Source organism: Canis aureus, chromosome 18 (assembly GCF_053574225.1).
Source record: "Canis aureus isolate CA01 chromosome 18, VMU_Caureus_v.1.0, whole genome shotgun sequence".
Classification (NCBI taxonomy): Eukaryota; Metazoa; Chordata; class Mammalia; order Carnivora; family Canidae; genus Canis; species Canis aureus.
Genome location: NC_135628.1, coordinates 54,366,646 through 54,393,963, shown reverse-complemented (window position 1 = coordinate 54,393,963; position 27,318 = coordinate 54,366,646). Strand labels below are relative to the sequence as shown.

The 27,318-nt window shown below is 38.8% G+C and overlaps 2 protein-coding genes, 1 long non-coding RNA gene and 1 other non-coding gene across 8 annotated transcripts in view; 1 reads left to right on the top strand and 3 right to left on the bottom strand.

Moving 5' to 3' along the window:
• Positions 1 to 10,928, bottom strand: part of SSMEM1 (serine rich single-pass membrane protein 1) — a 29,094-nt gene extending 18,166 nt beyond the window's left edge. The window contains exons 1-3 of one of the 2 annotated variants that reach the window (XM_077857345.1): positions 10,509 to 10,781; positions 5,966 to 6,020; positions 2,977 to 3,824 (exon numbers count right to left, since the gene is read on the bottom strand). In XM_077857345.1, coding sequence (XP_077713471.1) covers positions 3,328 to 3,824; positions 5,966 to 6,020; positions 10,509 to 10,691 — 735 coding nt within the window. In that variant the 5' untranslated portion in view covers positions 10,692 to 10,781 and the 3' untranslated portion in view covers positions 2,977 to 3,327. Of the gene's footprint in view, positions 1 to 2,976; positions 3,825 to 5,965; positions 6,021 to 10,508 lie in introns of those variants that run through there. The other variant, XM_077857346.1, reaches the window with a different exon arrangement.
• LOC144289273 (U6 spliceosomal RNA) lies at positions 2,503 to 2,605 on the bottom strand. The gene has a single exon (XR_013357248.1). It is a non-coding gene; the product is annotated as a U6 spliceosomal RNA (small nuclear RNA).
• Positions 10,929 to 11,945: 1,017 nt separating the features above from the next.
• On the bottom strand, positions 11,946 to 14,034 carry LOC144289093 (uncharacterized). The gene is made up of 3 exons (XR_013357141.1): positions 13,717 to 14,034; positions 13,182 to 13,575; positions 11,946 to 12,097 (listed from the first exon to the last, which is right to left on the bottom strand). It is a non-coding gene; the product is annotated as an uncharacterized LOC144289093 (long non-coding RNA).
• Positions 12,500 to 27,318, top strand: part of TMEM209 (transmembrane protein 209) — a 30,292-nt gene continuing 15,473 nt past the window's right edge. Inside the window, exons 1-8 of one of the 4 annotated variants that reach the window (XM_077857332.1) lie at positions 12,500 to 12,767; positions 14,385 to 14,521; positions 14,685 to 14,743; positions 16,077 to 16,208; positions 16,675 to 16,916; positions 18,875 to 19,076; positions 23,472 to 23,647; positions 24,755 to 24,826. In XM_077857332.1, the coding sequence (XP_077713458.1) occupies positions 14,385 to 14,521; positions 14,685 to 14,743; positions 16,077 to 16,208; positions 16,675 to 16,916; positions 18,875 to 19,076; positions 23,472 to 23,647; positions 24,755 to 24,826 (1,020 nt within the window). In that variant the 5' untranslated portion in view covers positions 12,500 to 12,767. Of the gene's footprint in view, positions 12,768 to 13,304; positions 13,445 to 13,998; positions 14,020 to 14,384; positions 14,522 to 14,684; positions 14,744 to 16,076; positions 16,209 to 16,674; positions 16,917 to 18,874; positions 19,077 to 23,471; positions 23,648 to 24,754; positions 24,827 to 27,318 lie in introns of those variants that run through there. The other 3 variants (XR_013357139.1, XM_077857331.1, XM_077857333.1) reach the window with 3 other exon arrangements.

Below are 27,318 nucleotides of genomic sequence, written 5' to 3'. Positions count from 1 at the left end.
CATTATTTATCTGTCATGTTCTCTGGCACTGTGCTGGATCAGAGATACAAAGATGACAAATCATGGACTCTGTATTGATTCATTTATCGATGATTGAGAGAGAGCAGGCAAGTAGGGGTGGGAGGTGAGGAGGGGCAGAGGGTGAGGAAGAAAGAGTATCTTAAGCAGACTCCACATTCAGTGTCACACCGTCATGGGCCTCCATCTCACAACACTGAGCTCATGACCTAAGCTGAAATCAAGAGTCAGACGTTTAACCTACTAAGCCACCTAGGTACCCGATGGACTCTGCCTTTAAAGGTGGATAAATGGGGATCCCTAGGTGGCTCAGTGGTTTAGCATCTGCCTTTGGCCCAGGACGTTATCCTGGAGTCCCGGGATCGAATCCCCCATTGGGCTGCCTGCATAGAGATTGTTTCTCCATCCGCCTGTGTCTCTGCCTCTCTCTCTCTGTCTCTGTGTCTCTCATGAATAAAAAATAAATCTTTAAAAAAATAAAAAATAAAGGTGGATAATATATATAGGGGACAGAGAGACATGCAAACAAATCAATTTGTTAAAAATGTTAAGGTGCTCCTGATTGAGCCACACACTGGGCTTCACACTCAGTACTGAGTCTGCTTATGATTCTCTCCTCCTCTCCCTCTGTGCCTCTCCTCCTCTGCTTCTCCCCCACTCTCTCTTTCTTCCTAAAATATATAAATCTTTGGGGAAAAAAATGTTAAGGATGCTGAGACAGAGAATTGCTGTTGTTGTTGTTGTTGTTTTAGAGAGAGGGAGACAGAATCCTAAGCAGGCTCTATGCCCAGCATGGAGCCCAACTCGGAGCTTGATCTCATGACCCTGAGATCATGACCTGAACCAAAGTCAAGCTAGATGCTTAACTGACTGAGCCACCTAGGCACACTGAGGATGTCTCAAGGTATACTGGAACATAAGGGAGGGCATAGTGAGTTCTGCCTGAGGGAGGAAAGTTGAGGAGGGTGTCAAGGAGTAGGGGAAGTTTTCATGGAAAAGGCTGATGCTTGAGGTAACTCTTGAATTCTTGCTTTTTGCTCATGGCTTCAGACAGGTTCCAATACTCAGGCATTCTGAACAAGACAGTCTCCACAAATAAGCTCAGAAATGTAACCCTGTGTCCTAGATTCTAGTGGCCTAGTTCCAGTGGCCAGGGTTCCCACACTACCCGCCAGTTCCCTTTGTTGTAATCAGTTAAGAAAGCTACTATTAGCAGGAGTTAACTCCTGAGCCCAAAGTCATAACCTGTGGTCTCTGCCAGTGAGTCATGACAGGCTTAGTCCTTATTATCAGGCTGCAGTCTTTATCCCATTTATAATACCCAAGTCTTTCCCCAAGACTTGAGCTCTTCTTTGAACTCTAGCCCTGTCACTACAGTCCCTGTATTTATGTTCTCCTTGCAAGCCAGCCCTCTTCTCTGGAATCAGAGCCTTCTTTTCTATCCCAGCTGGGGTTCTGCTATCCATCCAGAGAATGGTCTCCAGAATGGCCACCCACCTAGTCTACTAAGGCCTGCTTGAGTACCCCACTGCTCAGGTTCCTACTTAACCTGAAAAGCCCAACCCCATGTGTGTCTAGAATGAGGCTAACTTTTGATAACTCTCTGACCTAGCATTAGTTAGGCTCCTCTGAGTCCTCTTCTAGGCCAGATCTCAACTTTGGTGTCCAGACCAGATTTATTAAGAGTTCTGCTAAGTAAGTCTAGTAAGAGCCCCCACCGTTGATATCTGATCAAGGTCTTCATCTTCTATCCTTGATGTCTGAGTCCTTGGCTGCCTTATCAAGAATCCTGTTAGATCAGTTTAGCAGGAATCCCCCTACCTTATGTCTCATCTTAGTGATTTTCCATTCACTGACTCCCTTACCTGCTCCTTGGCTATAAATCACAACTTGTCCTTGCTGTATTTGAGGTTGAGCTTGATTTTCCCCTATTGCAATAGATTTGACCCCTAATGCAATAGTCTTTTTCTTTTCAAGCAAGGGTTGGTAGATTTATTTTCTTTCATAGCACCTTGTGGCATAGTTATTTTTTTTCTTCAATCTCAACCTTATTGAGATATAATCCCAACTTTATTTATTATTATTTTTTTTTAATCCCAACTTTATCGTATAAGGCTAAGGTATATGATGTGATCATTTGATACACATATATATTGTGAAAGATTACTATAATAAGATTAGTTAGCACGTCCACCACCTCACATGACTACCACTTTGTGGTGTGTGGTGAGAACATTTTAGATTTACTCTTAGCAACTTTCAACTATGTAATTGTAACAGTATTAACTAGAGTCACCACGCTATACATTAGATTACCCAAAACTTTTTCATCTTACAGCTGAAAGTTTGGACACTTTGACCAACATCTCATTTGCCATAGCCCAGCCCCTGGCAACCACCATTGTATTCTGTTTATGTGAGTTTGGCTCTTTGAGATTACATATAAGTGAGATTATACAGTATTTGTCTTTCTCTGACTATTTGAAAAATATGGAGCACTTCATGAATTTCTGTATCACCCTCGCACTGGGGCCATGTTAATCTTCCATTGTTCCAATTTTAGTATATATGCTGCCAAAGCGAGCACTACAGTTGTCTTTTTTTTTTTTTTTACACTTGTCTTAAATAAAGTCTCCCCTACCATATTTAACAAGTATCACAATAATTTTTTCTTTAACATTTGTCATGCCCTTTGGACAATAACCATGTGGACAGTCCACAGCCCAGTAACACCCTGGGCCACACTGCCTTCCCTCCTTGCTCTACTCTGGAAATCAGGGTTTTGTTTTCAGGCTCTTGAGTTCTTTCTCCTCACCAACTGTAGCCGACACACATGTAGCAATACAGCTCAGACAGAAGTCACCTGAAAATATGGACCTGGAGAATATGGTCCATTCCATGCCAACCAACGTCACCTAATTCATCCAGTCAGTCAATCAATCAAAACATACAAATAAATTTAATGGTTTCTGGATATAAATATATTTTCAAAGAGCTTCCTTATTTGTATTACAGACATAAACAAAATACATACACTCAAGGAATAAAATATGTCTTGTGCTCTTTTGAATTAAAAAATCATAGTAGAAGCAGATCTTTGATGTCCCAATGGTGCCATAAACAAATTCACTGGCCTGTTTTTGGACAAAGGATTATCTGAAATTTTACCTCTTGGGTTCCAAGTATGTTTTTGTTGTTAGTAGATAAACTTTATTGTAAAAGCCTCTGCACCTAGAGCTATGGTGATTTTTTTTTTTGAGTGTTTTATTCATCTCTTTCATCTGGCTGCAAGTAAGGACTTGATAAAACTCAAAATTTACTGAATTTTGTGTTAATTTCAGGTACACAATTTTCCTCTTGAATATCTGCCTTCATGTGGTTTGTTGCTGAAGCATTTTGAAGGAAATGGCGGGTCAGCCATTCATTGGTTCTCATGGCTTTGCAGTGGAGGCAGGGCCTTTCCCTGATTTGGTAACTTCCCACATTCCTTTGCCTCTGAGCTAGTTTTCTCTTCTTAATACTAGCTGGTGACGGATGGTGTTCACTTTCACTCTCCTTCCATGAGGAGGCTCCTGAGTTAGATTCTTCACTGTCACACTCAGTAGTATCACTATCATGTTGGATCTGATTCACCTGGCTGAACTGAGAATGGTGCCTGGCTCGTCTTTGTTCAAGATAGTCATTGACCAAAGCCACTTCTGAATCAGTTACAGGAGTAAGTTGGTTCTGCTTTGTTTTTTTCATCATTTGTAAAGAGTCCCAGTCACCATCTTTGCTTTGCCGCTTATAGGAAGTATCTTTGCTTGCTAACAACCAATGAAACAAATCAAGATGTTAGGCATATCATTGGTTACTGTAACTTCGTATTACCTAAGGAAGCCTATGGCATGTATGGACTCACTGTCCGTTGCCATTCGGCAAGCCCAATTTTCTCTACTCATTTGCAAGTGTTGGCGGCTGCGCATTTTCCAGTATGATACCAAATCTCCTAAAGACCAGAAGGGTTGGGCGGCCCGGTGACTCAGTGGTTTAGCTCCGCATTTGGCCTAGGGTGTAATCCTGGTGACCTGGGATCGAGTCCCACGTTGGGCTCCCTGCATGGAGCCTGCTTCTCCCTCTGCCTGTGTCTCTGCCCCTCTCTCTCTCTGTTTCTCTCATGAATAAATAAATAAAATCTTAAAAAAAAAAAAAAAAAAGACCAGAAGGGTCAAATAGATGCTTGACATGTTGCTTTTGAAGCTTTGTGGACCCCCTGGTATAAGATCAAGGGAAAGGTCGCCAAGCTTTTTCAGATAGACCCTTTTTTCCCTTACCTTGAAGTCTTACAGACTCAAGTATGTATGTGAATGTGATTTGGGTAGCAGGAAACTAAAAAGGATCTTTTCTTTATACAGTAGTGTGCTGGAGTTGTCTTCTACCAACTAGCTCACAAGAACAGATGGTTAAACTTACAGGAATTCTGTGACATGGTTGTTAAAACACAGCCATTAGTCAAAATTAAAGTATACAAACTTACCATTGAATCCATTTATTATACATAAATGTTCAAAACTAATCACTTCCTAATTATTTTATTACATTTTATTAAGAAATAGCTCTTGAAGCTATTTACGTCTGCTGTATCTGGATATTGGAAATGCTATGTAATGGTGTCCTACTGTGCGTCTCTTCCCAACTTCACTTCAGTAACATCATGTTGGTAATTTGAATCAGTGTGAGTGGAATAAAAAAAAATCAACGAGCACTAAAAATCAGGTCTTGTGTATGGTCTTGTTGATTGTCTACGCTTAAAATGATAAAGAACATGTTACTAACAGATTATATGTAAAAGTGTCCTCCTGTAGCCACTACATTGTGAATAGCACCCAAAAACAAGGAAATGTTCTTCCAGAGTATTCTAAAACTATTATCCAATTCAGCAAAGAAGTCACATCATTGACAACCAAGTTAAGTTTTAGCAAACATTTTCCTGCATCTTTCCCCTTGCTCCATGACATTCATATTGGATAACACTCATTCATCCATTGCCGCCATAGGTTGGCTAAGAATGCAAGGGTCTGGCAAAAATTAAGGGAAGTATTTTGCCAAAATTGGCAGTCTACATAGAATGTGCCATAAAGTGTATTATGTATTTTATTACCTGTAAATTGTGTGATATACATCCTTTATATCAACATTCTTTTTAAAGATTTTATTTATTTATTCATGAGAGACAGAGAGAGAGAGGCAGAGACACAGGCAGAGGGAGAAGCAGGCTCCACGCAGGGAGCCCCATGTGGGACTCTATCCTGGGACTCCAGGATCACACCCTGAGCTGCAGGTGGTGCTAAACCGCTGCGCCACTGGGCCGCCCTCAACAACATTTTTTTAAAAACATATATGTACACATATACATTTTTGGAGAGCCAGTTTTAAACATTTAGCAGCACTGCTTATAGGTATTAAAAAGATGTCATATAAAGCTCACAATCCTGTAGCAACACTAACAATAAAGGTATTTAAAAGGCAAGCTATGGGCAGACTGGGTGGCTCAGCGGTTTAGAGCCGCCTCCAGCCCAGGGCCTGATCCTGGAGACCCAGGATCGAGTCCCACGTTGGGCTCCCTGCATGGAGCCTGCTTCTCCCTCTGCCTGTGTGTCTACCTCTCCCTCTCCCTCATTAATAAATAGATAAAATTTAAAAAAAAAATAAAAGGCAAGCTATATGAAGGAAGAATGCTGAGGAATGAAAAGAGCTTGAGCTCTACCCTACTACTAACTTGTGGCCTCTAACAGCTCTGCAAAAGCAGCTAAGCTATCCTGTGCTAAAGCAGGGAGCCCATCCAAGAGCCATCACTGATCTGGGGAGTCCCTATAACCACTCTGGGCTGTTGTTTTCTACATGCTTTCTACATTCAGCATATATTCCTCTCATCATAGTCCAATATCAAATATGCACCAGCTCTCACCTTTACTGACTGATGTGCTGGTCCCACTGTCTTCATCTTTTTTCTTCTCTGACATCTGTTTCAGAAATACAGATTAGTAACAGCAATCTCTGTTGGTTGTTTTTCACTTACATTTACTTATAAAACACTGTTGCCCTAGACTCTTGGACAATGTCTAATTTTAAACGTTCAGGGAAATTCAATAAATTTTTATTGAGTTCCTGTTATAGTGATCCTCTCTTCTGCTGCCCACTGGAAGACCAGGCTTTATTTATTTATTTTTTAAAATTTATTTATTTATTTATTTATTTGAGACAGAGACAGAGAGAGAAAGAGAGAGGCAGAGACACAGGCAGAGGGAGAAGCAGTCTCCACGCAGGGAGCCCGAAGGACCAGGCTTTAATAGCACAGTCTTCCAAAATGTTTTGAACCAAACCAAATGGAACAAAGACTTGAGAGAAAATAATACTGATAAGGATCTATAGCTTGTAAAGTTTTCCTGTACTCACATTGTAAAGAAATATCATTTAAGAACAGATTTGATAGTACTGGGATTCATTTTAAATTACTTTGTAAAGGGTATTTTATCAGGTCACTTTAAAAATAATCCTTGAAGGGCAGCCCCGGTGGCTCAGCGGTTTAGCGCCGCCTTCAGCCCAGGGCGTGATCCTGGAGACCTGGGATTGAGTCCTACATCGGGCTCCCTGCATGGAGCCTGCTTCTCCCTCTGCCTGTGTCTCTGCCTCTCTCTCTCTGTATCTCTCATTAATAAATAAATAAAATCTGTTTTTAAAAAATAAATAAAATAAAAATAAAATAAAATAATCCTTGAAGATCTTTACCAGAATTTACAAACTTAATATCTCCTGAGTCCTTCAGAAACTTTCCTCCAAAATGCAAACATAACATTTTACCTGTTTTATTTGGCAACAAAAAAGAAGTGGATCTATTTGAATAGTTCTAATTTCAAATATCCTAGCCCAATACTCCATAAATAAATTTATCCCATTGTTCAGATCAGTGTCCTATTTATTTTTTAAGATTTTTTTTTTTGACAGGAGACGGGGAGAGCACACAAGCAGGGAGAGCAGCAGGCAGAGGGAGGGGGAGAAGCAGGCTGCCCACTGAGCAGAGATCCTGATGTGGGCTCAGTCCCAGGACCCCAGGATCATGACCTGAGCCGGAGGCAGATGCTTCCAACTAAGCCACTCAGGAGCCTCCAGTGTCCCATTAAAAAAAAAAAAATTTTTTTTAAATTTATTCATGAGAGACACAGAGAGAGAGGGGGGCAGGGACACAGGCAGAGGGAGAAGCAGGCTCCATGCAGGGAGCCCGATGTAGGACTCAATCCCAGGTCTCCAAGATCACACCCTGGGCTAAATAAAGGCAGGTGCTAAACCACTGAGCCACCCAGGCTGCCCCAGTCTCCCATTTTTCGATGCTGAACATGATTTGGCTAAAATATAAATATAAAGCAACTCTTTCAGAATGTACCAAAACTTTAGAAATACTCATTACATTTTTGACGCATAACAATTCTTACTTGGAATCTATCACCAGGAAATAACCCCTCCAAAGAGAAAAAACTTTGTGCACAAAAATTATCACAGTATAATTAGGATAATGTAAAATTCAAAATTCAATAGCAGCCAATGGTTAAATAAATTATAGTATAATCATAATTTATAGTTGTAAAAATTATTATAATAAAAGCATGTCTCAACACGAGGAAATACATGTTATAATATTAAGTTAAAAATCACGATGCAAATTCGTATATGCAGTATAATCACAAGTTAGCTGAAAATATGAAAAGACTTTAAGCAATGAACACAAGTGTTCGTTCTTACTTTGAGTAAAACAGTGATATTTTTTTAACTTTTCAAGTTGTCTACAATAGGGGAGAAAATGAATTTTTGTAGAAAGTCAAACTTCCTTCGGGTTGAAAGTGTCATACAATCCAGGATTCTTGGCCCATTGCTTTCTTAATATATGATCTCTTTAACAGCAGGCAAGTATCTTTAAGAAGGTATCTCTACTTTTCGTGTCACTGTAACTATTCTCTGGAAACCTTAAGAGTGGAATCCTCTTTTGAGATATCTCTTTTAACAATGATGGGGAGGATTTATTTTAAATTTAATATGTATAGAGATTTATTAAATGATTAGAAGTTTATAAACCTAGAAGTTCATAGCACTTGGTTATTTCCATGTGGTCTGGAGTGGGTTTTTTGTACTTTTCTATAATTTCAACGTTTTCCATAATACATACTTTTGTAATGGACAGGGAGAAATGTTTAAAAACATGGATTAGGTTTACATCATTTTTATAGAAAGCTTCCATTTTTACCTGATGTCAAATCAAAATACAATCACAAAATCAAAAGAAAGATTTTGAAAAAAAAAAAAAAAAGAAGAAGAAGAAAGATTTTGCATCAAGCTAAGTGGAATCACATGAACCGTGGTACCAAAAGCATTTTATTAACTGTGTGTGACTCAGTGAGTGAAAACATCAGCAGTGCCTGCCTGAAGAGTAGGGTAGAACCATGCAGAGAATTGGGCTATGGCTCTGCGTTTCTGGTCTTGGACAACTCTGCAATTTTACCAATTCACTTAACACCTAAGCTCAGTTTCCACATAACACCTAAGCTCATTTCCACAAAATGAGATGCTAGGACTGGTATTGTTTGGAAAAAAAAACCAGCACTAGCAGTCTGAATAAATACTAAACAAATGCATAAACTAAATATAGTATTTATAGTGTCTGAAAGCAAAAGGGTAAATGCAACTTAAAGAGTGGCAAATCCTAAGGAAATCAGTGTGCTTCGCATTTGAGTATAATTACCCACCACATTTCCATCACGCTTTTACCATTACTTCAAGGTTTGTAAATAAAGGCTCATAGTTTTGCAGAGAAAATGAAGATCAAAGTGAAAGAAAAATTCTATCTTTGACTAGCTCTCTTATGGTTCTCAGATTTCAAATCTGGGACCTTTCACAAGAAGCAGTTCAGCCAATTCTAACTGCCATAGGGGTACAGAGTGAAACACAAAACCTCTAAGATAACTAAGGTTTTAATCAGCACTGAATAGATTTAATTCAACATTTCAACTATGCTTTGAAGGAAACGAATTACATGGCAGGAAACCTGGGTCTATTTCTCCTCCGACACTAACCACTTGTGTGTGACATTGGACAAGTCATTTAATTTTCTTGGGCCTTATCAATTAAAAAAAAAAAAAAAGGAGGGATACTGATATCTTACTCCCTACAAAAAGGAAGCTGGACCGCATGCTCTCCTTAGGTCCTTGAAGCTCAGGCTCTATGATTCCAAAAAGCTGATGCAAGCAAAGGGGTAGAAGAATAGCTTAGACCTCTTAAGTAGTCTTCATGATGAAATTGCCAGGAATCAATTTCAATTTTTTGTTAATTTTCTAAAGTAGCTTTTCTGGCCAATCCAGACAAATTCAATATACTTAGCTAGGGAGTCTAGGACACACATATGCGATCACTATTCTAAATCTCCTTTTGGCAAAGTATCTACTTTAAGAAGCATTTAGACTTTAGAGGGACCTTCTTTAGTGGGAAGAGGTGGTGAGGGGAAGAATCTTTGATTATTATAATGGAATCCAGCCGGCATAGACTTAACAAACCTCCTCCTCTCCATCTAGAGCTGATGCAGCAGTCTAGCTGGCCATTGCCAGCCCAGCGCTCTGGCTGTAATGCCAAATAATGGTGGTTTGATTAATCATCAGCCTGGTATTAATGGCCAGCAAGAACTCCATGTCAGCAATTTAGAAGACCTCGGTTGCTCATAATATGTTGGAGAGTCATAGTCCTGAAAAACTGGGCTATCTCATTCCTGAGGATGGTATTTTCTTCTGCTAGTAGGTGGTCTAGCGTGGTGACTTTTGCTTAGTTTAGTTCTGCATCTTATCTTTCAGGAGAGTACATTGCCTCATCCTAAAAGCTCCCGAATCCTACAGCATATATTTTATAAATATGACAACTTTTGTATCTCTGATTAGAATTACATGGCTACAAAAGGAATTTGGAGGTCATTAACCAGTAGGGAAGTTTATCCTAACATTACATAGCCTATGGACAAACTGCAAACAACCTGAATGTCTCAGAAATGCAGATTTTTTATGGTGCAACCACAAGATAAATTTATGCAGTCATTAAGAGTGCTGCTGTGTGAATATGATTTGAGGAAGTGTTACAGTATAATATTAAGTTTATGAAAATATGTACAATTCTAATGATAAGATCAAAGAGAGATGGAGGGAAAAATATTCTAAGAATAAGAAAAAAAATTAGAATATACTCCAAAATAATTAGAATATAACAATGATTATCTCTAGGAAATAGGATTATAGTAGTTTAAATTTCCTTCTTCATCCCTTTCTGTATTTTTGGATGCCCTAGAACAAGACTGCGTTATTTTTAAAACTAGAAAACAAACTTTTAAAAAGTATTTTGATCAAAGTAAAGACAATTTATTTCATGGAAAACCCCTTATGATACAATAAACATATCATTTAAAATGAAATAGGATATCCTACCCAGACAGAAGCCCGAGAAAAGAACAGCAAGACCAATATAATGATAAAATACCAAAGCAGGAAACTCCCTATGGCCCCGCAAGAGTCATCCTTCCGGCATTCATAATCCTGATTTGGAATGGTGAAACTTAAAGGTATGGGGGGAGGATCTACCTCCCAAAATAAGGAAAAAAGGTCTCCCATGATGGCTTCTTGCTTTGAAAATAAAGCATGCTCAAAGGAATGAAGATGACTGGGGAGTACTTCACTCCATGTGTATGACAATTTCCTTGGCAACCTATTGTGACAGGCTTCAGTAACTGTGACAGGAGCTGACAAACACTTATTGGATTTCTAAGTTTTGGGAAGATTTATATAAATTATTTCTATGACAGTTTATGGTATTTCCCCCATTTACATCAATAGGGTGAATTCTATCTTGATTTTTTTTTATTAAACTTGTATATACTGTATTTCCTTTAAAGTTTAATGTTTGTAAAATCTAAGTCTCTGAGGTCTCCATTCATCTTTTTTCAGTCTCTTTTGTATTTATTATATCACTGTAAATTAACCTGCACATGTCTAACGTGTTATAGACTGAATTGTGTTCCCCCAAATTCATATGAATATTGAATAACCCCGAACTTAACTATCACCGGAGATAAAGCCTTTAAAAAGATAGTTAAGGTTAAAGAGGTCATAAAGATAGAGCCGTAATCCAATATGACTGATGTCCTTATAAGAAGAGGAAGAAACACTGCAGGGGTGTGTGGACACAAAATAGAAGGCCAGGTGAGGACATAGAAGAAGGCCATCTTCAAGCCAAGGAAAGAGGCTTCAGGAGAAACCAATTCTACTGGTGACTTGATCTTCGACTTCTAACCTGTAAAATTGTGAAAAAATAAATTTTTGTTGTTTAAGCCACCCAGTCTGTGGAATTTTTTATGGTAACTCTAGCAAACTCATACATAATGCCAGTTATGTATCAAAACACTATATGGTGTTCCTTTTTAAATCTTCAATAAGTGCACAATAACTTTACAATATTGAGAGGAAATAAAGATGTGTCTGCTGTAGTGGTGCAAGGGTGGCTCAGTCTGTTAGGCCTCAGATTCTTTATCTCAGCTCAGGTCTTGATCTCAGGGTTGTGAGTTCAGGCCGAGCTTGGGCTCCATGCTAGGTGTGGAACCTACTTAAAGAAACAACAACAACAAAAAGATGTGTCTGTTGTAAATGATATCAAATGTATACAGTTTCTTCGGAAAGATACATGAGGTGGGGAAGAACCTGTGGTATTCTAATTTTGACTTTAAGTTGAATTCTTAAACTTTGAACAATTTTCGAGTTCATCTCTGAATCTAAAACTAAAGCAAAACACCACTGCTGCTAAGGCAGTCTAAAAATGATTAAAATCACAGTGTTTTTTTTTTTTTTTTTTTTTTTTTTATTCATGAGAGACAGAGAGAGAGAGACAGAGAGAGGCGCAGAGACATAGACAGAGGGAGAAGCAGGCTCCATGCAGGGAGCCCAACGCGGGACTCTATCCCGGTCTCCAGGATCTGCCCTGGGCGGAAGGCGGCGCTAAACCACTGAGCCAACAGGGATGTGCCCTAAAATCACAGTTTAAAAAAAATCTGTTAGGTCTTTAAGAGCATAGCATACCTGCAGATTCCATTAATATGCAATACCACGAGGAAATTTAATTTGCTTCTATATGACCTCAGGTGCATTTTAGGAAAAATTTTGGTCACTGACATGTACATGATGTAACAATCCACTAGCTCATTGAGAGAGAAAAGGCGTGATGTTTTCATGGGGGTAACATTTCTCCACGTGCCCAATGGCAGGTTCCCACGCCCTGCTCATAGTGGCTGTTGGCCCTGCGCGTTAGGCCTGCGTCACCTCCCCCAGGAAGGTCGCCTCCTCCTCCAGGAAGGCCTCCTGCAGCCGCCCATCGCACCCTCTCCGGCCCCCGCCCCCGTGCCCCACCTCTCCTGCCAGTCTAGTGCATCAGCCTGCTGAGCTCTTCCACACCCTAACCGGGGAGCTGCACTTTTACATCCCTGAGTGCACGTTGTAGGCGTTTGTATTTGTTAAATAAAACCAAACTGAACTCCCCAATGAACTTTTTCCTCGGGATTAGAAGTTCTTCCCAAGAATGTGCAAGAAAAGTAACGATTGGATTTTTTTAAATCTCGAAACCACTAGCAACTCTAACATTGGGATTTTTCTTCTTACTGCTGCATTCTTATTACAAGGATATTTAAGAATTTACATCAGGTCAGAACACTTGTATTTTTTTCAAGAAATGTTTTGTCGTCGCTGATGGGTGTCTGGACACATTACTTACATCCTCTTACGATTAGCTACCCTGCATAATAAAATATGCTTAAAAATGTGAGTCCAAAAATAATGATAAAAAAAATTTAAAAAGTGAGTCCATGGGATCCCTGGGTGGCGCAGCGGTTTGGCGCCTGCCTTTGGCCCAGGGCGCGATCCTGGAGACCCGGGGTCAAGTCCCACGTCAGGCTCCCGGTGTGGAGCCTGCCTCGCCCTCTGCCTCTCTCTCTGCCTCTCTCTAGGTCTATCATGAATAAATAAAATCTTAAAAAAAAAAAAAAGTGAGTCCATAAGTGCGCTAAGTAAGCTAAAATTATATTAATAGATAGAAATTCAGCTTGTTACAGTTATTACTTTTTACTGCGGGCTCAGAACTTGGTCTGAATTTTTGCTGCCCAGCCTTCCCCCCGCAGAAGAGCGGGAGCCACACACGCTAAAGCTGTCTCCCTGGTAACGCTCCTAAGCTCTCGTCCCTCCCCATCCTCCTCTTCTCGCGAGAAGGTTCGTTCTTCCGGTGACTGTAGTCCCGCCGGCCGGTTGCTTTCACCTCCCCGTTTAGCTTCGCGCATGTGCAGTAGAGAGTGGCGCGAGCCCGCGGCTTCCGGCCGAGGAACATGGTGCGTTTTCGGGGTCATCTTTGTGCTTCCTGGACGTGGAGTCCATGCGGGCCGTGGGATTTCCGCGACCGTGGATCTGTCGGGGGTTCAGCCAGAGGGGGTGGCGTGTGTGTGGCCAGGCCTCCCACCAGCTGTAGCGGAAAGGACAAAAGCAATAGGGGCTGCTAAAGTTTGTGCTGGGAGACCCAGGGAGGGAAGCTCTCGGGACTGGGAAGTCGGACTCGCGGACCGGGAGGCGGGAAGAGTGCCGCTCTGCGCTCTGCAAGACTCACCTCCAGATACGGAAGAGGCTTCTGTTTGTCTGAGACGAGGCCTAGCGAAACAAGGGAAATAGAAATCCCACGTGGACGCAAACGGCACACTCCCCAGTCGCGTCAACCCTCCTCACCTTGCGTGTTCACCCTTATAAAACTTGAATCCTTACACTTTATCAGCAACACAAACAGGGGTCTCTGGCCTGCGACGACCCGAGTGCAGAGTTGCTGACGATCGTAGACAGTTCATGTTCTCTGCGTGAAGATGTAAGAGGAGAGTCTTTAATGGCTTCTAGCTAATAGGGAGTATTCCTCCCAAAGCTTCGTATTTTGAGTTTCTTAAATGAGCCCTTGGGCTAGTCCTTGTGACAGATGCCAAAAGCACAAAACGGAATAATTGCAGATACAGTCACCATCCTTTACATACAAGATAAGACATTTTTATTCATTGAAGTAGTGTTCTCTGAAGAGCCAGTTCTCTGTTGATTCCAATATGGTGCCAATACGGTTATAATTTAGCATTCTCTCTTCAGATAATAATAAAATGCAAACAATTTTGGAAAGATTTTAAAAATATGGGAAAATGTGCAGTTTTTAGTTACTGTGATAAAGGACACAAGTTTGATTTACTAAATGGAGAAGTGGTTTCTTTTCGTTAATTCCTGTGCTTTTTTGTTTTTGAATAGATGCAAGGGGAGACAAATCCTAGTGCTTCCCTTATTGACAGAACCATCAAGATGAGAAAAGAAACAGAAGCTAAGAAAGTGGTTTTAGCCTGGGGACTCCTAAATGTATCTATGGCTGGAATGATATATACTGAAATGTAAGTTAATTAGCCAAAAGAAAAAAAAAAAAGTGAAACTTACAGAGCCATGGTTGGTCGATTCTACAGATTTGGGTGTTTGTTTTGCTTTGGGGTGTTTGTTATTGTTGTTTGTTTTTTGTTTTTAAAGATTTTGAAAAGCCTTTTTTGTAATTTGTTTCAGGACTGGAAAATTGATTAGTTCATATTATAATGTGACATACTGGCCCCTCTGGTACATTGGTAAGTAATTAATTTTACTATGATTTAGATTTGCTGCCAATGAAAAACTCCATTCACGTTTAACTCAACTTAGTATTCATTCCTTCATTCCATATATAATCAAGTGTGTACTATGTCCCAAAAACTGAGAGTATAGCGGGAAGGGAACAAGGTCCCTGCCCTCATGGAAAGAACACTCTAGTAAAGAAGACTAAAAGTGCAATTCCAGGTAATCATTGGTGTTCTGTGATGAAAAACATTGGTGGTGATGATTTGTATTTGTTATTCTCTCTGAAATGCCTTCCCTACTTCCCTACCATTTCTCCTTTCAAGAATAACCAGATTTCTTCCATTGATGCCTTCCTCAGTTTCCTTGTTCCTTCCTCTTCTCTGTTTCTCCTCTTCAGTACTCCTGGGGTCTGAAGAGTCTTTATGGCCATTAACGTAAGTTCCATAGTTTAATATACACATTACTCTGGAATCTGTGTTAGGGAGGTGGTATGGCAAGTAATTAAGCATGAGTTTTTAAGTCTATAATCATGGCTTCAGTAACTGGCTGTGTGCTATCGCAAAAGTCACTTCTCCAGTCCAGTGAAGTTGAAAATGTTTATTGTACAACGTTGTAAGGACTAATGGTAATATATTTTTTTAAGCTTAAAAAAAAATTGGGGGGGACACCTGGGTGACTCAGTGGTTGAGCATCTGCCTTTAGCTCAGGGCGTGATCCTGGGACCAAGTCTCACATTGGGCTCCCTGCATGGAGCCTGGTTCTTTCTCTGCCTATGTCTCTGCCTCTCTCTCTCTCTGTCTCTCATGAATAAATAAATAAAATCTTAAAAAAAAAAGATTTATTTATTTATTTTTTATTTTTAAGTAATCTCTAAACCCACCATGGGGCTCAAACTCACAACCAGGCCACCCAGGTGCCCCAGTAACGTTTTGAAAATCACTAGTAAATGCCCTATAATAGACTTTTTTGTAATAAACATTATGTATAATAGACATTCATTAAATGGTAACTGTTTTGAGGAATAAGAAGATAGTTTTCAATTTTGTCGTTAACTTACTGAAGTGTAGGGATCCCTGGGTGGCGCAACGGTTTGGCGCCTGCCTTTGGCCCAGGGCGGGATCCTGGAGACCCGGGATCGAATCCCACGTCGGGCTTCCGGTGCATGGAGCCTGCTTCTCCCTCTGCCTGTGTCTCTGCCCCTCTCTCTCTCTCTCTGTGACTATCATAAATAAATAAATAAATAAAACAAAAAAAAACTTCCTGAAGTATGAAGAGTTTTGTGCCCTCCCCCCATAAATGTTCTATCCCCTCTAAAAAAAAATAAAATACATTGTTCTCTTCCAGAGCTTGCCCTTGCATCCCTCTTCAGCCTAAATGCCTTATTTGATTTTTGGAGATATTTCAAATACACTGTGGCACCAACAAGTCTGGTTGTTAGCCCTGGACAGCAAACACTTTTAGGGTTGAAAACAGCTGGTAAGTGTTGTATACATTTTGCAAAGGTGGGGGAAAGGTTAGCAGTAAATCTTTCTCAATTTAATTTGCCCTTTTTGTAGACTAAACTGGAAGGGGCTTCTAAGGCCATCTGTTTCAATTGTATTAAACAAGTCTATAATAGATTGTCTTAAGACCAATGATTATCATTCCTATTTGTATTAACTGAATGGAAATAATATTCTACAGCCTCATGAAAGTTTGTTCCATTATTTAATTACAATTAAAATTAAATGACTAACTCTTACTGCATTGAAGCCTATCTCTTACTTTGAAATGGTAAATAACTACTTTGTGTCCTTAGGTAGTAACATGTTATGTAATTTAGCAACCAACTCACTATTGCTTTCTTTTTCTTGAAAAAGATTCAGTTCATTAAATCTGTTTTTATAGAATTTTAATTTATACATGCATGCACTTTATTTATTTATTCTTTCCGTCTTTCTAGTTGTACAGACTACTCCTCCACATGATCTGGCAGCAACCCAGATCCCTCCTTCTCCACCTTCTCCTTCAATTCAGGGTCAGAGTGTATTGAGTTATAGCCCATCTCGTTCACCCAGTACCAGCCCCAAGTTCACCACCAGCTGTATAACTGGATATAGCCCGCAGCTGCAAGGTCTGTCATCAGGCGGCAGCGGTTCCTATAGCCCAGGAGTGACTTACTCTCCCATTAGTGGTTATAATAAGGTAATGAATCTTTTCTCTTGGCCACATTATTTTGGAATTGGGAGCTGCCTTGAAAATCCTCAAATGAGTCAAAACTCCTCATTTTCTCACTGAGGGAACTGAGGAATGGTGGGTAATTGACTTGCCCAAATTGCCCATTTATGATCCAAGAGCAGGGGCCCCTGGGTGGCTCAGTGCTTGAGTGTCTGCCTCTGGCTCAGGGCGTGATCCTGGAGTCCTGGGATCAAGCCCTGCAAGCAGGCTTCCTGTTGGGAGCCTCTGCCTATTTCTCTGCCTCTCTCTCTGTGTCTCTCATGAATAAATAAATAAAATCTTAAAAAAAAAAAAAAAAAGAGAGAGAGCCAAGAACAGAACCCAGATCCTGATACCTAGTCAGAAGTTCTTTATACCACGTCCAAAAATGAAAGAAAAAAAATTCATTTTTGCAAAGATAATGAACTGAGGGTCCCCTCTAGGGTCTTTCTGCAGGGTTTTTCAAACCAGTTGAGACTATGATAATTTTTTACTTTAGTTTTTTAATTTATATTTGCCCTCTTTCTTTGCTTGTTTATGTGAAACTTTTGTATGTCTTTATAAAATGTTAATGCTTTTATCATGTTGGATTGTCTCCTAAGCTACAAAGAGTTGTGTAGTTGAACTTTTGAAGATGGATGCCCCTTTCAAAAGGGATGATTAGAAACCTTCATTCCAACTCCCACAGTAAAGTGGGATGTAGTTCTCATTTTTGGACTTGATAGAAGCAAAATTGATAAATCTGAAATTACCTTTAACAAAATATCTTGTCGTTGGAATTTATGCAGCGTGTAGCATTTTCATTTGGCTTCTTTCAGTTAGTTATGTGCATTTAAGTTTCTTCCATGTCTTTTTCATGGCTTGATAGGTCATTTCTTTATTCTTTTCTTTCTTTCTTTTTTTTCCTTTCTTTTTGTTTATTTATTTATTAAAGATATAATTTATTATTCATGAGAGACACAGAAAGAGGCAGAGACACAGGCAGAGGGTGAAGCAGGCCCCATGCAGGGAGCCTGATGGTGGGACTTGATCCTAGGACCTCAGGATCACGCCCTGAGCTGAAGGCAGACATTTAACAGCTAAGCCACCCAGGCATCCCTCTTTTTCTTTCTTTCTTTTTTTTTTTTTTTTTAAGAGAGAGAATGCATGTGTGCAATTGGGGGGTTGGGATAGGTGGTGGAGGGGAAAGGCAGAAGGAGAGAATATTAAGCAGACTCCACGCCCAGCCTGGAGCCAACTTGGCTCTGTGGGGCTCCATCTCACGACCCTGAGATCACGGTCTGAGCCGAAGTCAAGAGTCAGATGTTTAACCGACTAAACCACCAAGGTGCCCCATAGCTCATTTCTTTTAAACGCTAAGTAATACTCCATTGTCCAGCTGTACCACAGTTTATTTACCTATTCACCTACTAAAGGATATCTTCGTTGCTTCTAAGTTTTGGCAATTATAAATAAAGCTGCCGTAAACATATGTATACAGATTTTTGTATGTTTTCTACTCCTTTGGGTAAATACAAAGGAGCACAGTTCCAAGGTCATTAGGTAAGTCTAGTTTAGTTTTGTAAGAAACTGCCAAACTGTCTTCCAAAGTGGCTGTATCATTTTGCATTCCTGCCAACAGTGAATGAGGGTCATGTTGCTCCACAACCTCACTAACATTAGTTGTTGGCATTGTTTTGAATTTTGGCCATTCTAATTGCTGTATTACTTTTTGAAAGTCAAAAACCAAAACAGGGCACCTGAATGGCTCAGTGGTTGAGCATCTGCCTGGGGTCCTGGGATCAAGTCCTGCCTCAAGCTCCATACAATGGAGCCTGCTTCTCCCTCTGCCTATGTTTCAGCCTCTCTCTCTGTGTCTCTCATGAATAAATAAAATAAATAAATAAAATCTTTAAAAAATAAATAAATAAATTTCAATAAAGAAGAAGTTCTTCTATTTTGTGTAGTTGGCAAGCTATAGTCCCTCTCCTTCTTCTCCATACCCTACTACTGTTGGACCAGTGGAGAGCAGTGGATTGAGATCTCGCTACCGTTCTTCACCCACCGTCTATAACTCCCCTACTGACAAAGAAGACTACATGACAGACCTACGAACTTTGGATACTTTTCTTAGAAGTGAAGAAGAGAAACAGCACAGAGTTAAGCTGGGTATGTATATGTATGTTTTTATTTAGATCTAATTACATTTTTTGGTGTTACTTTATATTATCCTTAACTTATTTTTCATTATATTGATACCTGTACATAAAGGTTTCTTTTTTACTAATATACCTTGTATAGCTTATTTTTTTTTACCTTGTATAGCTTAGAAGAGAAATATATTTTGTTTTTATATTTTATATTTTGGAATTAAGCTCACCAAATTTAAGAAGGAAAATATAGCAGAACTGAGAAATCTTGACCTTTCATCTACATTAAGATTGAAAGCTTTTTCATATAATGTAAGTTATGCTTTCTATTTAAAAGTTGAGGCAAGGGGGGTCTGGGTAGCTCAGATAGTTAAACGTCTGCCTTCCGCTCAGGTCAAGATCTTGGGGTCCTGGGATCAAGCCCTGCTTTGGGCTACCTGCTCAATGGGGAGCCTGCTTCTCCCTCCCCCCGCCCCACTCCCTCTCTCTCTCTCAAATGAATAAATAAAATCTTTTTTAAAAATAAAATTTAGGCTATGAAGCAGTACATAGTAAAGCTTATTGAAGTGATAATGGTCTCCTTTTGGTCCTTGGGAAGATTGGTGTGGTAGAGAGGGATAAAGGAGAGAAAACGAATTTACTCTAGAAGTGCTGCTGTTTTTCAGAACATTTTTGAACTTGTCTTTAGTTTACTTTGGGAAACAATGTTAGCAAATCTTAATCTATTTGGGGTGGATTTGATTATAACAAAGTCAATTATTTGAAACCAAATTAGGTTATTGAGCCAAGTAATGATTTTTTACCCTCAGGAACTTTCACAGAAAGCACATTAGGTGCTAAAGCATGGCCACAATGAGGAAGTCAGTTATTGGACCATGGCTCTTTGTGTCACTTGAAATCTCTCCATTGATTTTTAATTTAATTTTGCCTGAAAGTGCCAGAAATGTCAAAGAAACAAATCAATATGATCTTGTTATTTGTTGATACATGCTTTTTTTCTTCTTGTTAAATTTTGAAATATTTCAAGTTTACTGAAAATTATAGAGTGTAATGCAAAGAACAACCTATGTTGTTTTCTCTACATATCTTTGTCTTATTGATATTTTTTCTGGTTTCCATTTTCATTTCTTCTTTGGTCCATAGAAATTATTTAGAAGTGTTGTTATTATTGCTTATAAGTTTTGTTAGTGATTAGTTTTGCTTTTCATTTCCAAACATATGAAATGAAGACTTGGTTATCTTTTATTTTTCCTCTAAGTTAATTGTGCTACAGCTAGAGATTGTGAACTGTACCCTGTTCAATTCTTTGGTATTTCTAAACACTTGCATTTAGGCCTTCTTTGTGATCACTTTTTAGAAATGGTTATTGGTATATTGAAAATAATGCATAGTCTCTAAATACTGGGCTCCATATTTGTTCATTGAACCAGACTTCTTTTTTTTTTTTTTTTTTAAAGATTTTATTTATTTATTTGCGAGAGTGACAGAGCAAGCATGAACAAGGTGGGGGTGGATGGCAGAGGGAGAGGGAGAAGCAGACTCCCCTCTGAGCAGGGAGCTGATGCGGGCTTGATCCCAGGACCCTGGGATCATTACCTGAGCTGAAGGCAGATGCTTAACCACCTGAGCCACCCAGGCGCCCCTGAACCAGACTTCTTGAAGATGCTCTTAAATTCTTTATCTTATTAACCTTCATCCACTCGACCTATTAGTAAAAAAGTACATTAAAAGCTTCCACTGATTGTTTTCTATTAAATGTCTCCTTATAATTCTGTCTTCTATTAAATGTCTCCTTATAATTCTGTCAAATTTGCTAAATATATAAGAAATTATGTTGAGTGCATATAAATTTAGGATTGTTAACATCATTATGGTCAATTATTCCTTTCATTTTTATCTCCTTAGGCTTTTTGCCTTCCAGTCTATTTTCTCTGATATTAACACAGCTATACTAATTTTCTTTTGGTTAGTGTTTGCCTAGTATATTTATGTCCATCCCTATACTTCTAATCCTCTGTAGGTTTTAAATAATTAAGTATTTTGTATAAATTAATTTGTAAATAATAAGTATTTTGTGAGGAGCTACTTTGAGGCTGTATGAATATCCTCTTCCTCATCATATTTGACTTAGCTTTAACATCCTTTTAAGTTTCTTTTCAAAATTGTTACTATGTTGGTTCTCTTAGTGGCTAATTCCATCATTTCTTCTTTATTATTGCCTTTTACATTTTTTTAAACATCTCTTGTGATAAAATATGCATAATATTTACCATTTTAACCATTTTTAAGTATATAATTCAGTGGTGTTAGGTGCATTCACATTGTTGTGTAACCACCTTTTAAACTTATTTGTTGGCATTCTGTTGAGAAATAGAACTTTTTCTTCTCCCCAATGATGTCATTTATTTTGGTGGTTAGATTCTCTCAGATTTGGCTAGTGGGATCCTTTGACTTCTGTTTTTGTTGTTGAACTTTGTAGCACCACAAGATATTTCAGTCTCCTCTTGCACTTTCCCTGGTTAACTAGCTCTGGAGTCAGTGTAGACTGTTTCTCCAGGGGGTCATGATTGCTTTTTAGTGGAGAATGATATTTAGAAATTACTGTCCAGGCTCTGCATATGTCACTGTTGATGGGACATCATTACTCCAGGTCTTCTCAAAAGAAAGCTAGGAATATATTTAGATACACACACACCCCTATATGAATTTCTGTATCTGTCTGTTGATATATAGTAAAAACCCTGAGTTCGTACTAATACCTCTAATTGCAGTCCAACTATGCAGTGTTTATTCCAGCATCTTCTCTTTTCATATTTGAAACTCCTTTCTCCAATAGTAAGAAACCAGGCACTCACATTTACTTTCTCTCACACATTTTTTTGCTGACTGGCCACTTCATTCTTCACTAGTTCACACACATCTAAAAACATGAACATTTTCTAACTGTAACATAATTATGATACTTAAGATGCTAGTATCATTCATATTCACATTTCTTCCAGTTGACCCAAATAACGGCCTTTGTAGCATTTTTTTTCTCTTAGTGGTGTAGGATCTAGTCAGGGATCATGTATTGTGTTTGTCATGCTTCTTTTGTCTTAATATGAAACATTTGTGCTTTTTTGTTTACTTTGTTTTTTATGACATTTATATTTGAAGAGATCAGCAAATAGTTGTTTTGCAAATTTGGATTTGCATGGTCATTTTTCATTATTAGATTAGATTAGAATCAGTTTATTTTTTAATTTTAATTTTTTTAAGATTTTATTTATTCATGAGAGACACGAGAGAGAGGCAGAGACATTGGCAGAGGTAGAAGCAGGCTCCTTGCTGGAGCCTGATGCAGGACTTGATCCCAGGACCTTGGGATTACAACCAGAGCCAAAGGCAGATTTTCAACCATTGAGCCACCCAGGTGCTTCTTGAATCAGTTTAAATGTAATTTCTTGGACAAAAACTTTGGCGGGGGACTGCTGCAAGAATACAACTTAGATGCCATTATGCTTGTTTCAACATTAACTGTCAGGAGACACATCATTTTGTCCCTTTATTGGTAACATTAAATTAGATCACATGGTCAAGATGATGGCAACCTTAGCTTTTTTCTCTTTGGTAATTAATAAATAATCTATAGTGTGATACTTTGAGACTTGTGAATCCCATTTCCCCAGTAGAGCCTTTCACCTCATGGTTTTAGCATCCATTAATGGTCCTCTCCCAAATGAGTTAATGCAGTGGTGGTTGCAAAGTGGAGACTTGGTAATACTTTCATTTCTTCCATATTTGGTAGTTTGGCCTTCTTCTGTTTTACCCCTCACCCCAGTTTGTTTGTTTTAATCAGTTTGCATTGATGGTTGGTTTTTCCATAAGCAGTGTCTAACCAGCTGTTTAACTCATTGAGTTTTTTTATCTATCGTGGGTTTGTTGTTGTTTTCAGTTTTCAAGGTTTTGCTTGGTACTCTTTCAAATAGGCATTATTTGCTTTAGAATCTCGTTTTATTCTTATGTTTTCAATTGTTTTCCCCTCTCAGTCACATTAAACATAATTTTTTTTAAAGTCTCTGTCTAGGGATCCCTGGGTGGCGCAGCGGTTTAGCGCCTGCCTTTGGCCCAGAGCGCGATCCTGGAGACCCAGGATCGAATCCCACATCGGGCTCCCGGTGCATGGAGCCTGCTTCTCCCTCTGCCTATGTCTCTGCCTCTCTTTCTCTCTCTGTGTGACTATCATAAATAAATTTAAAAATTAAAAAAAAAAAAAAAAAAGAGAGAGAGAAGGAAGGAGAAGAGCCCCATGGGGCTTTGTCTTCTTTGATTGCCATTGCCTGGGTGCCTAGATACCCAGTGTTTGTGAGCTAACTCTGGATGTCAAAATTAATATAGCGCACACTGATGCTCTTTAAATTCATCATTGTAGGGAGTCCAGATTCTACCTCGCCTTCCACCAGTCCTACTTTCTGGAACTACAATCGTTCTATGGGAGATTATGCACAAACTTTAAAGAAGTTTCAGTATCAACTTGCCTGTAGGTCTCAGGCCCCATGTGCTAACAAAGATGAAGCTGATCTCAGTTCTAAACAAGCTGCAGAGGAAGTAAGTGGAAAATAAAAATGACTTAACATTTATGATTGTAGATTGTTAGAAAGTCTCTTCTACTTCTGGAACTTTTTTTTTTTCCTTGTAACCTTCACTTTTACTGACTAGAAACATAAATCTGGCACACATTAAATAGTGAAAAAGCTCCTATCTAACTTCTTGTACCTAAAGCTGAATTATATTGTATGTTTTATTCTTTGTAATATATAGTTGACATTAATGTCCTGAATGAAAAACATTTTTTTCATTCATTTATAAAAAGACATCTCAAGTATCTATTTGTACTTAATATATAAGATTCTTGCTTTTAAAATGCATTTGGGTGGTTCAGCAGTTTAGTGCCACCTTCAGCCCCAGGTGTGGTCCTGGAGACCCAGGATTGAGTCCCATGTCAGGCTCCCTACATGGAGTCTGCTTCTCCCTCTGCCTGTGTCTCTGCCTCTGTCTCTCTGTGTGTCTCTCATGAATAAATGAATAATCTTTATTTATAAATAAATAAATAAATAAATAAATAAATAAATAAATAAAATGCAAAAATAAATAAATAAAATAAAATGCATTTGGATTTGGGGCACCTGGATGGCTCAGTCGGTTAAGTGTCCAGCTCTGGATTTCAGCTCAGGTCATGATCTCAGGGTCCTGAGATTGAGCCCCACATCGAGCTCTACACTCAGTAGGGTGTCTGCTTCTCTCTCTCCTCCTCCCTGTCTCCCTCCACCTCTCCTTTTGCCCATCCCCCTACTGTCTCTCTCTCTCTCAAATAAATAAATCTTTTTTAAAAATAATAAAAATACACTTGGATTAGAATATTGAGCAGTCTGTAACTTCATCAGTTTAATACCAAATAGAAGATTTTTATTTTGTTCATAAAAGCAGGAATATTCTTTAAACATACCAATGTAAGGAATTTTAAAGAGGTATCTGTGCACAAATAGCAACCAAGTAGAAAGTAAGAAATTTAATTGCATATTAATTAGATCAATGCCAATGTTTATGAAGTTGTTTTTCAGATTTTTTTTTCCATGTATTTTGGAAAGTGGAGGAAAGTGACTAATTTCTGGCAAAATTTTTCCTCACTGTTCATTTTAAACATATTTTTAATAGGTTTGGGCAAGAGTGACTATGAATAGACAACTTCTTGATCATATGGATTCATGGACAGCTAAATTCAGAAATGTAAGTTCTGACATTACTGTTTGGACAATACTAGTGCCTCTTTATATGCAAAGTATGTTATTAGAATATCATTTAGAGGTGTTAATTACTACTTAGAATATCAGAACTAATTATTATTAAAATTGCAATATGGATGGCACATATGTAAGGATAAACACATTTATCTTATGGTGTCTATTTTCATTGGATTTTTTCCTCTCTCCATATTTAGTAAATCAGTTTATTTTGAGTGGATAAAGGAATAATATATTTAATTAAGATCTTCCCTTGCCCAGTAGCTCGATTTTATTTGCTTCTTCTTTGTATTGTTTTGTTTTGTTTTGTTTTCAAAGAGCTTTCCTGTCAGAACCTATAACATTCTAGAAATGCGAGGGAAACAAATGATGCCCTTGCCCCCAGAGAACTTTTAAGATAGATAGAGAAAGTAATATATACTAGAAGCCAGTTCAGAGTATTTCACTTTCTTCAGTTGTTTTGGAGAGGAACTCTCTCTTTGGCCTGGAAGAGCAAGTGAATCAACTCATTTCAACCCTGCCTCCTTCCCACTCTTGGAAGTACCAGTAGGTCCCAAGTGCTGAGGGGTCCACGAGCTCTCCTCCACTCAGGGCTCCACATAGATTCCTGTGGAGGCTGCAGCTTCTTCAACTCGTCCATCTTTCAGCACTCATGCATCCACTCTACATCTTCTAGAAATCTATTGAGGGATCCCTGGGTGGCGCAGCGGTTTGGCGCCTGCCTTTGGCCTAGGGCGCGATCCTGGAGACCCAGGATCAAATCCCACGTCGGGCTCCTGGTGCATGGAGCCTGCTTCTCCCTCTGCCTGTGTCTCTGCCTCTCTCTCTCTCTCTCTCTCTCTCTCTCTGTGACTATCATAAATAAATAAAATTAAAAAAAAAAAAAAAAGAAATCTATTGAAATCACTTGTACTCCTTTTTATTCTCTTGCTATAATTTTAATAGAGTATCAAGAGGGAGTATTGAAAATAGCCTATTTTCTTGAACCAGAGACTGGATGGCTTTTTAAACGTAAAAATCTCTCATAGAGGTGAAAGGTATAGCATAGGGTATATAATTCTGAACCTTTAGGTAATTTTGTTACAGCCTAAGAGTGGCTGGCAAGTGGAATGTGTTGAATACATGTTGGAAGAATGAATAAGTGAAATGATGCCCTAGAACTATACTCCCTTTTATTTCTACTTACAAGTTTGAAATATCAAGTTTTTTGGATAAAAAAAAAATATGCAGAGAGATGGGCAGGGTGTGGGGGGGGTGGGGGATAAAAAAAAGAAAAATATGCATATGCCATATATTTTGTAAAACTACTAGCAAAGTCTGGTTAGCATTCAATAATCAACCACCTTAATATTTGCAGCATAGCATATAAATGGTTACACTAAGTGGGATAAAGTCTGTAAATAGCCTCGTGGGAATTCAGTTCAGATCTTGCAAATATATTCAATTTGCTTGCTAAATGGATTACCAAAAAACTTTGTTTTATAAAAAGTTTCTTAATTCACAAACTATATAAGGAATTGCATACTTGTATTTCATCTGAACCTTTTTCATCCTTCCATTTTATGGTTAAACAGAAGTAGTAGTTGAAGTTGCCATTAGCACATACATTAAACTCATAACACACAGTTCAAATGTGCTATTTACTTGGGCAATCTTTTCATATCTCAGAATTAGTTTGACATTAGCCATCCAAAGTAGCATTTGAAGTTTCTGGTCCTAAAGTGATACTGTAATATTTATAAACTAGTAGATCTGATATGTATAATAGATCTATTTCCTCATATTTAGGGAACTGGGTAAGCCTTCTGAGTTAATTAATTATGTTAGTTTGAAAAACTGTCTTATTAATTACAAAATATTAACATGACATAAAAAAATGTGTGATGGTGCACCTGGGTGGCTCAGTCAGTTGGGCTTCTGTCTTTGGCTTAGGTCATGATCCCAGAGTCCCAGGATTGAGCCCTGCATCAGGCTCCTCACTCGGCAGGGAGTCTGCTTTTCCCTCTGACCCTCCCCCATCTCATGCTTTTTCTCTCTGTCTCTCTCTCTCTCTCTCTCAAATAAAATCTTTAAAAAATATATTTTTAGGGGATCCCTGGATAGCTCAGCAGTTTAGCGCCCAGGGCTTGGTCCTTGAGTCCCACGTCAGGATCCCTGCATGGAGCTTGCTTCTCTCTCTGCCTGTCTCTGCCTTTCTCTCTGTGTGTCTCTCATGAATAAATAAATAAAATATTAAATTATATATATATTTAAAATAATAATTACTATAGAAATGTAAATTAGAAATTATCCTTTTAGCTAAGTATAATAATCATAAAAATTTTAAGAAAAACTTACATGGGATACCTGGGTGGCACAGTCTGTTGAGCATTCAACTCAGATTCAGCTCAGATTGTGATCTCAGGGTCATGAGATTAAGCGTGGCATTGGGCTCCATGCTCAGCACGGAGTCTGCTTGGAATTCTCTCTCCTTCTCCT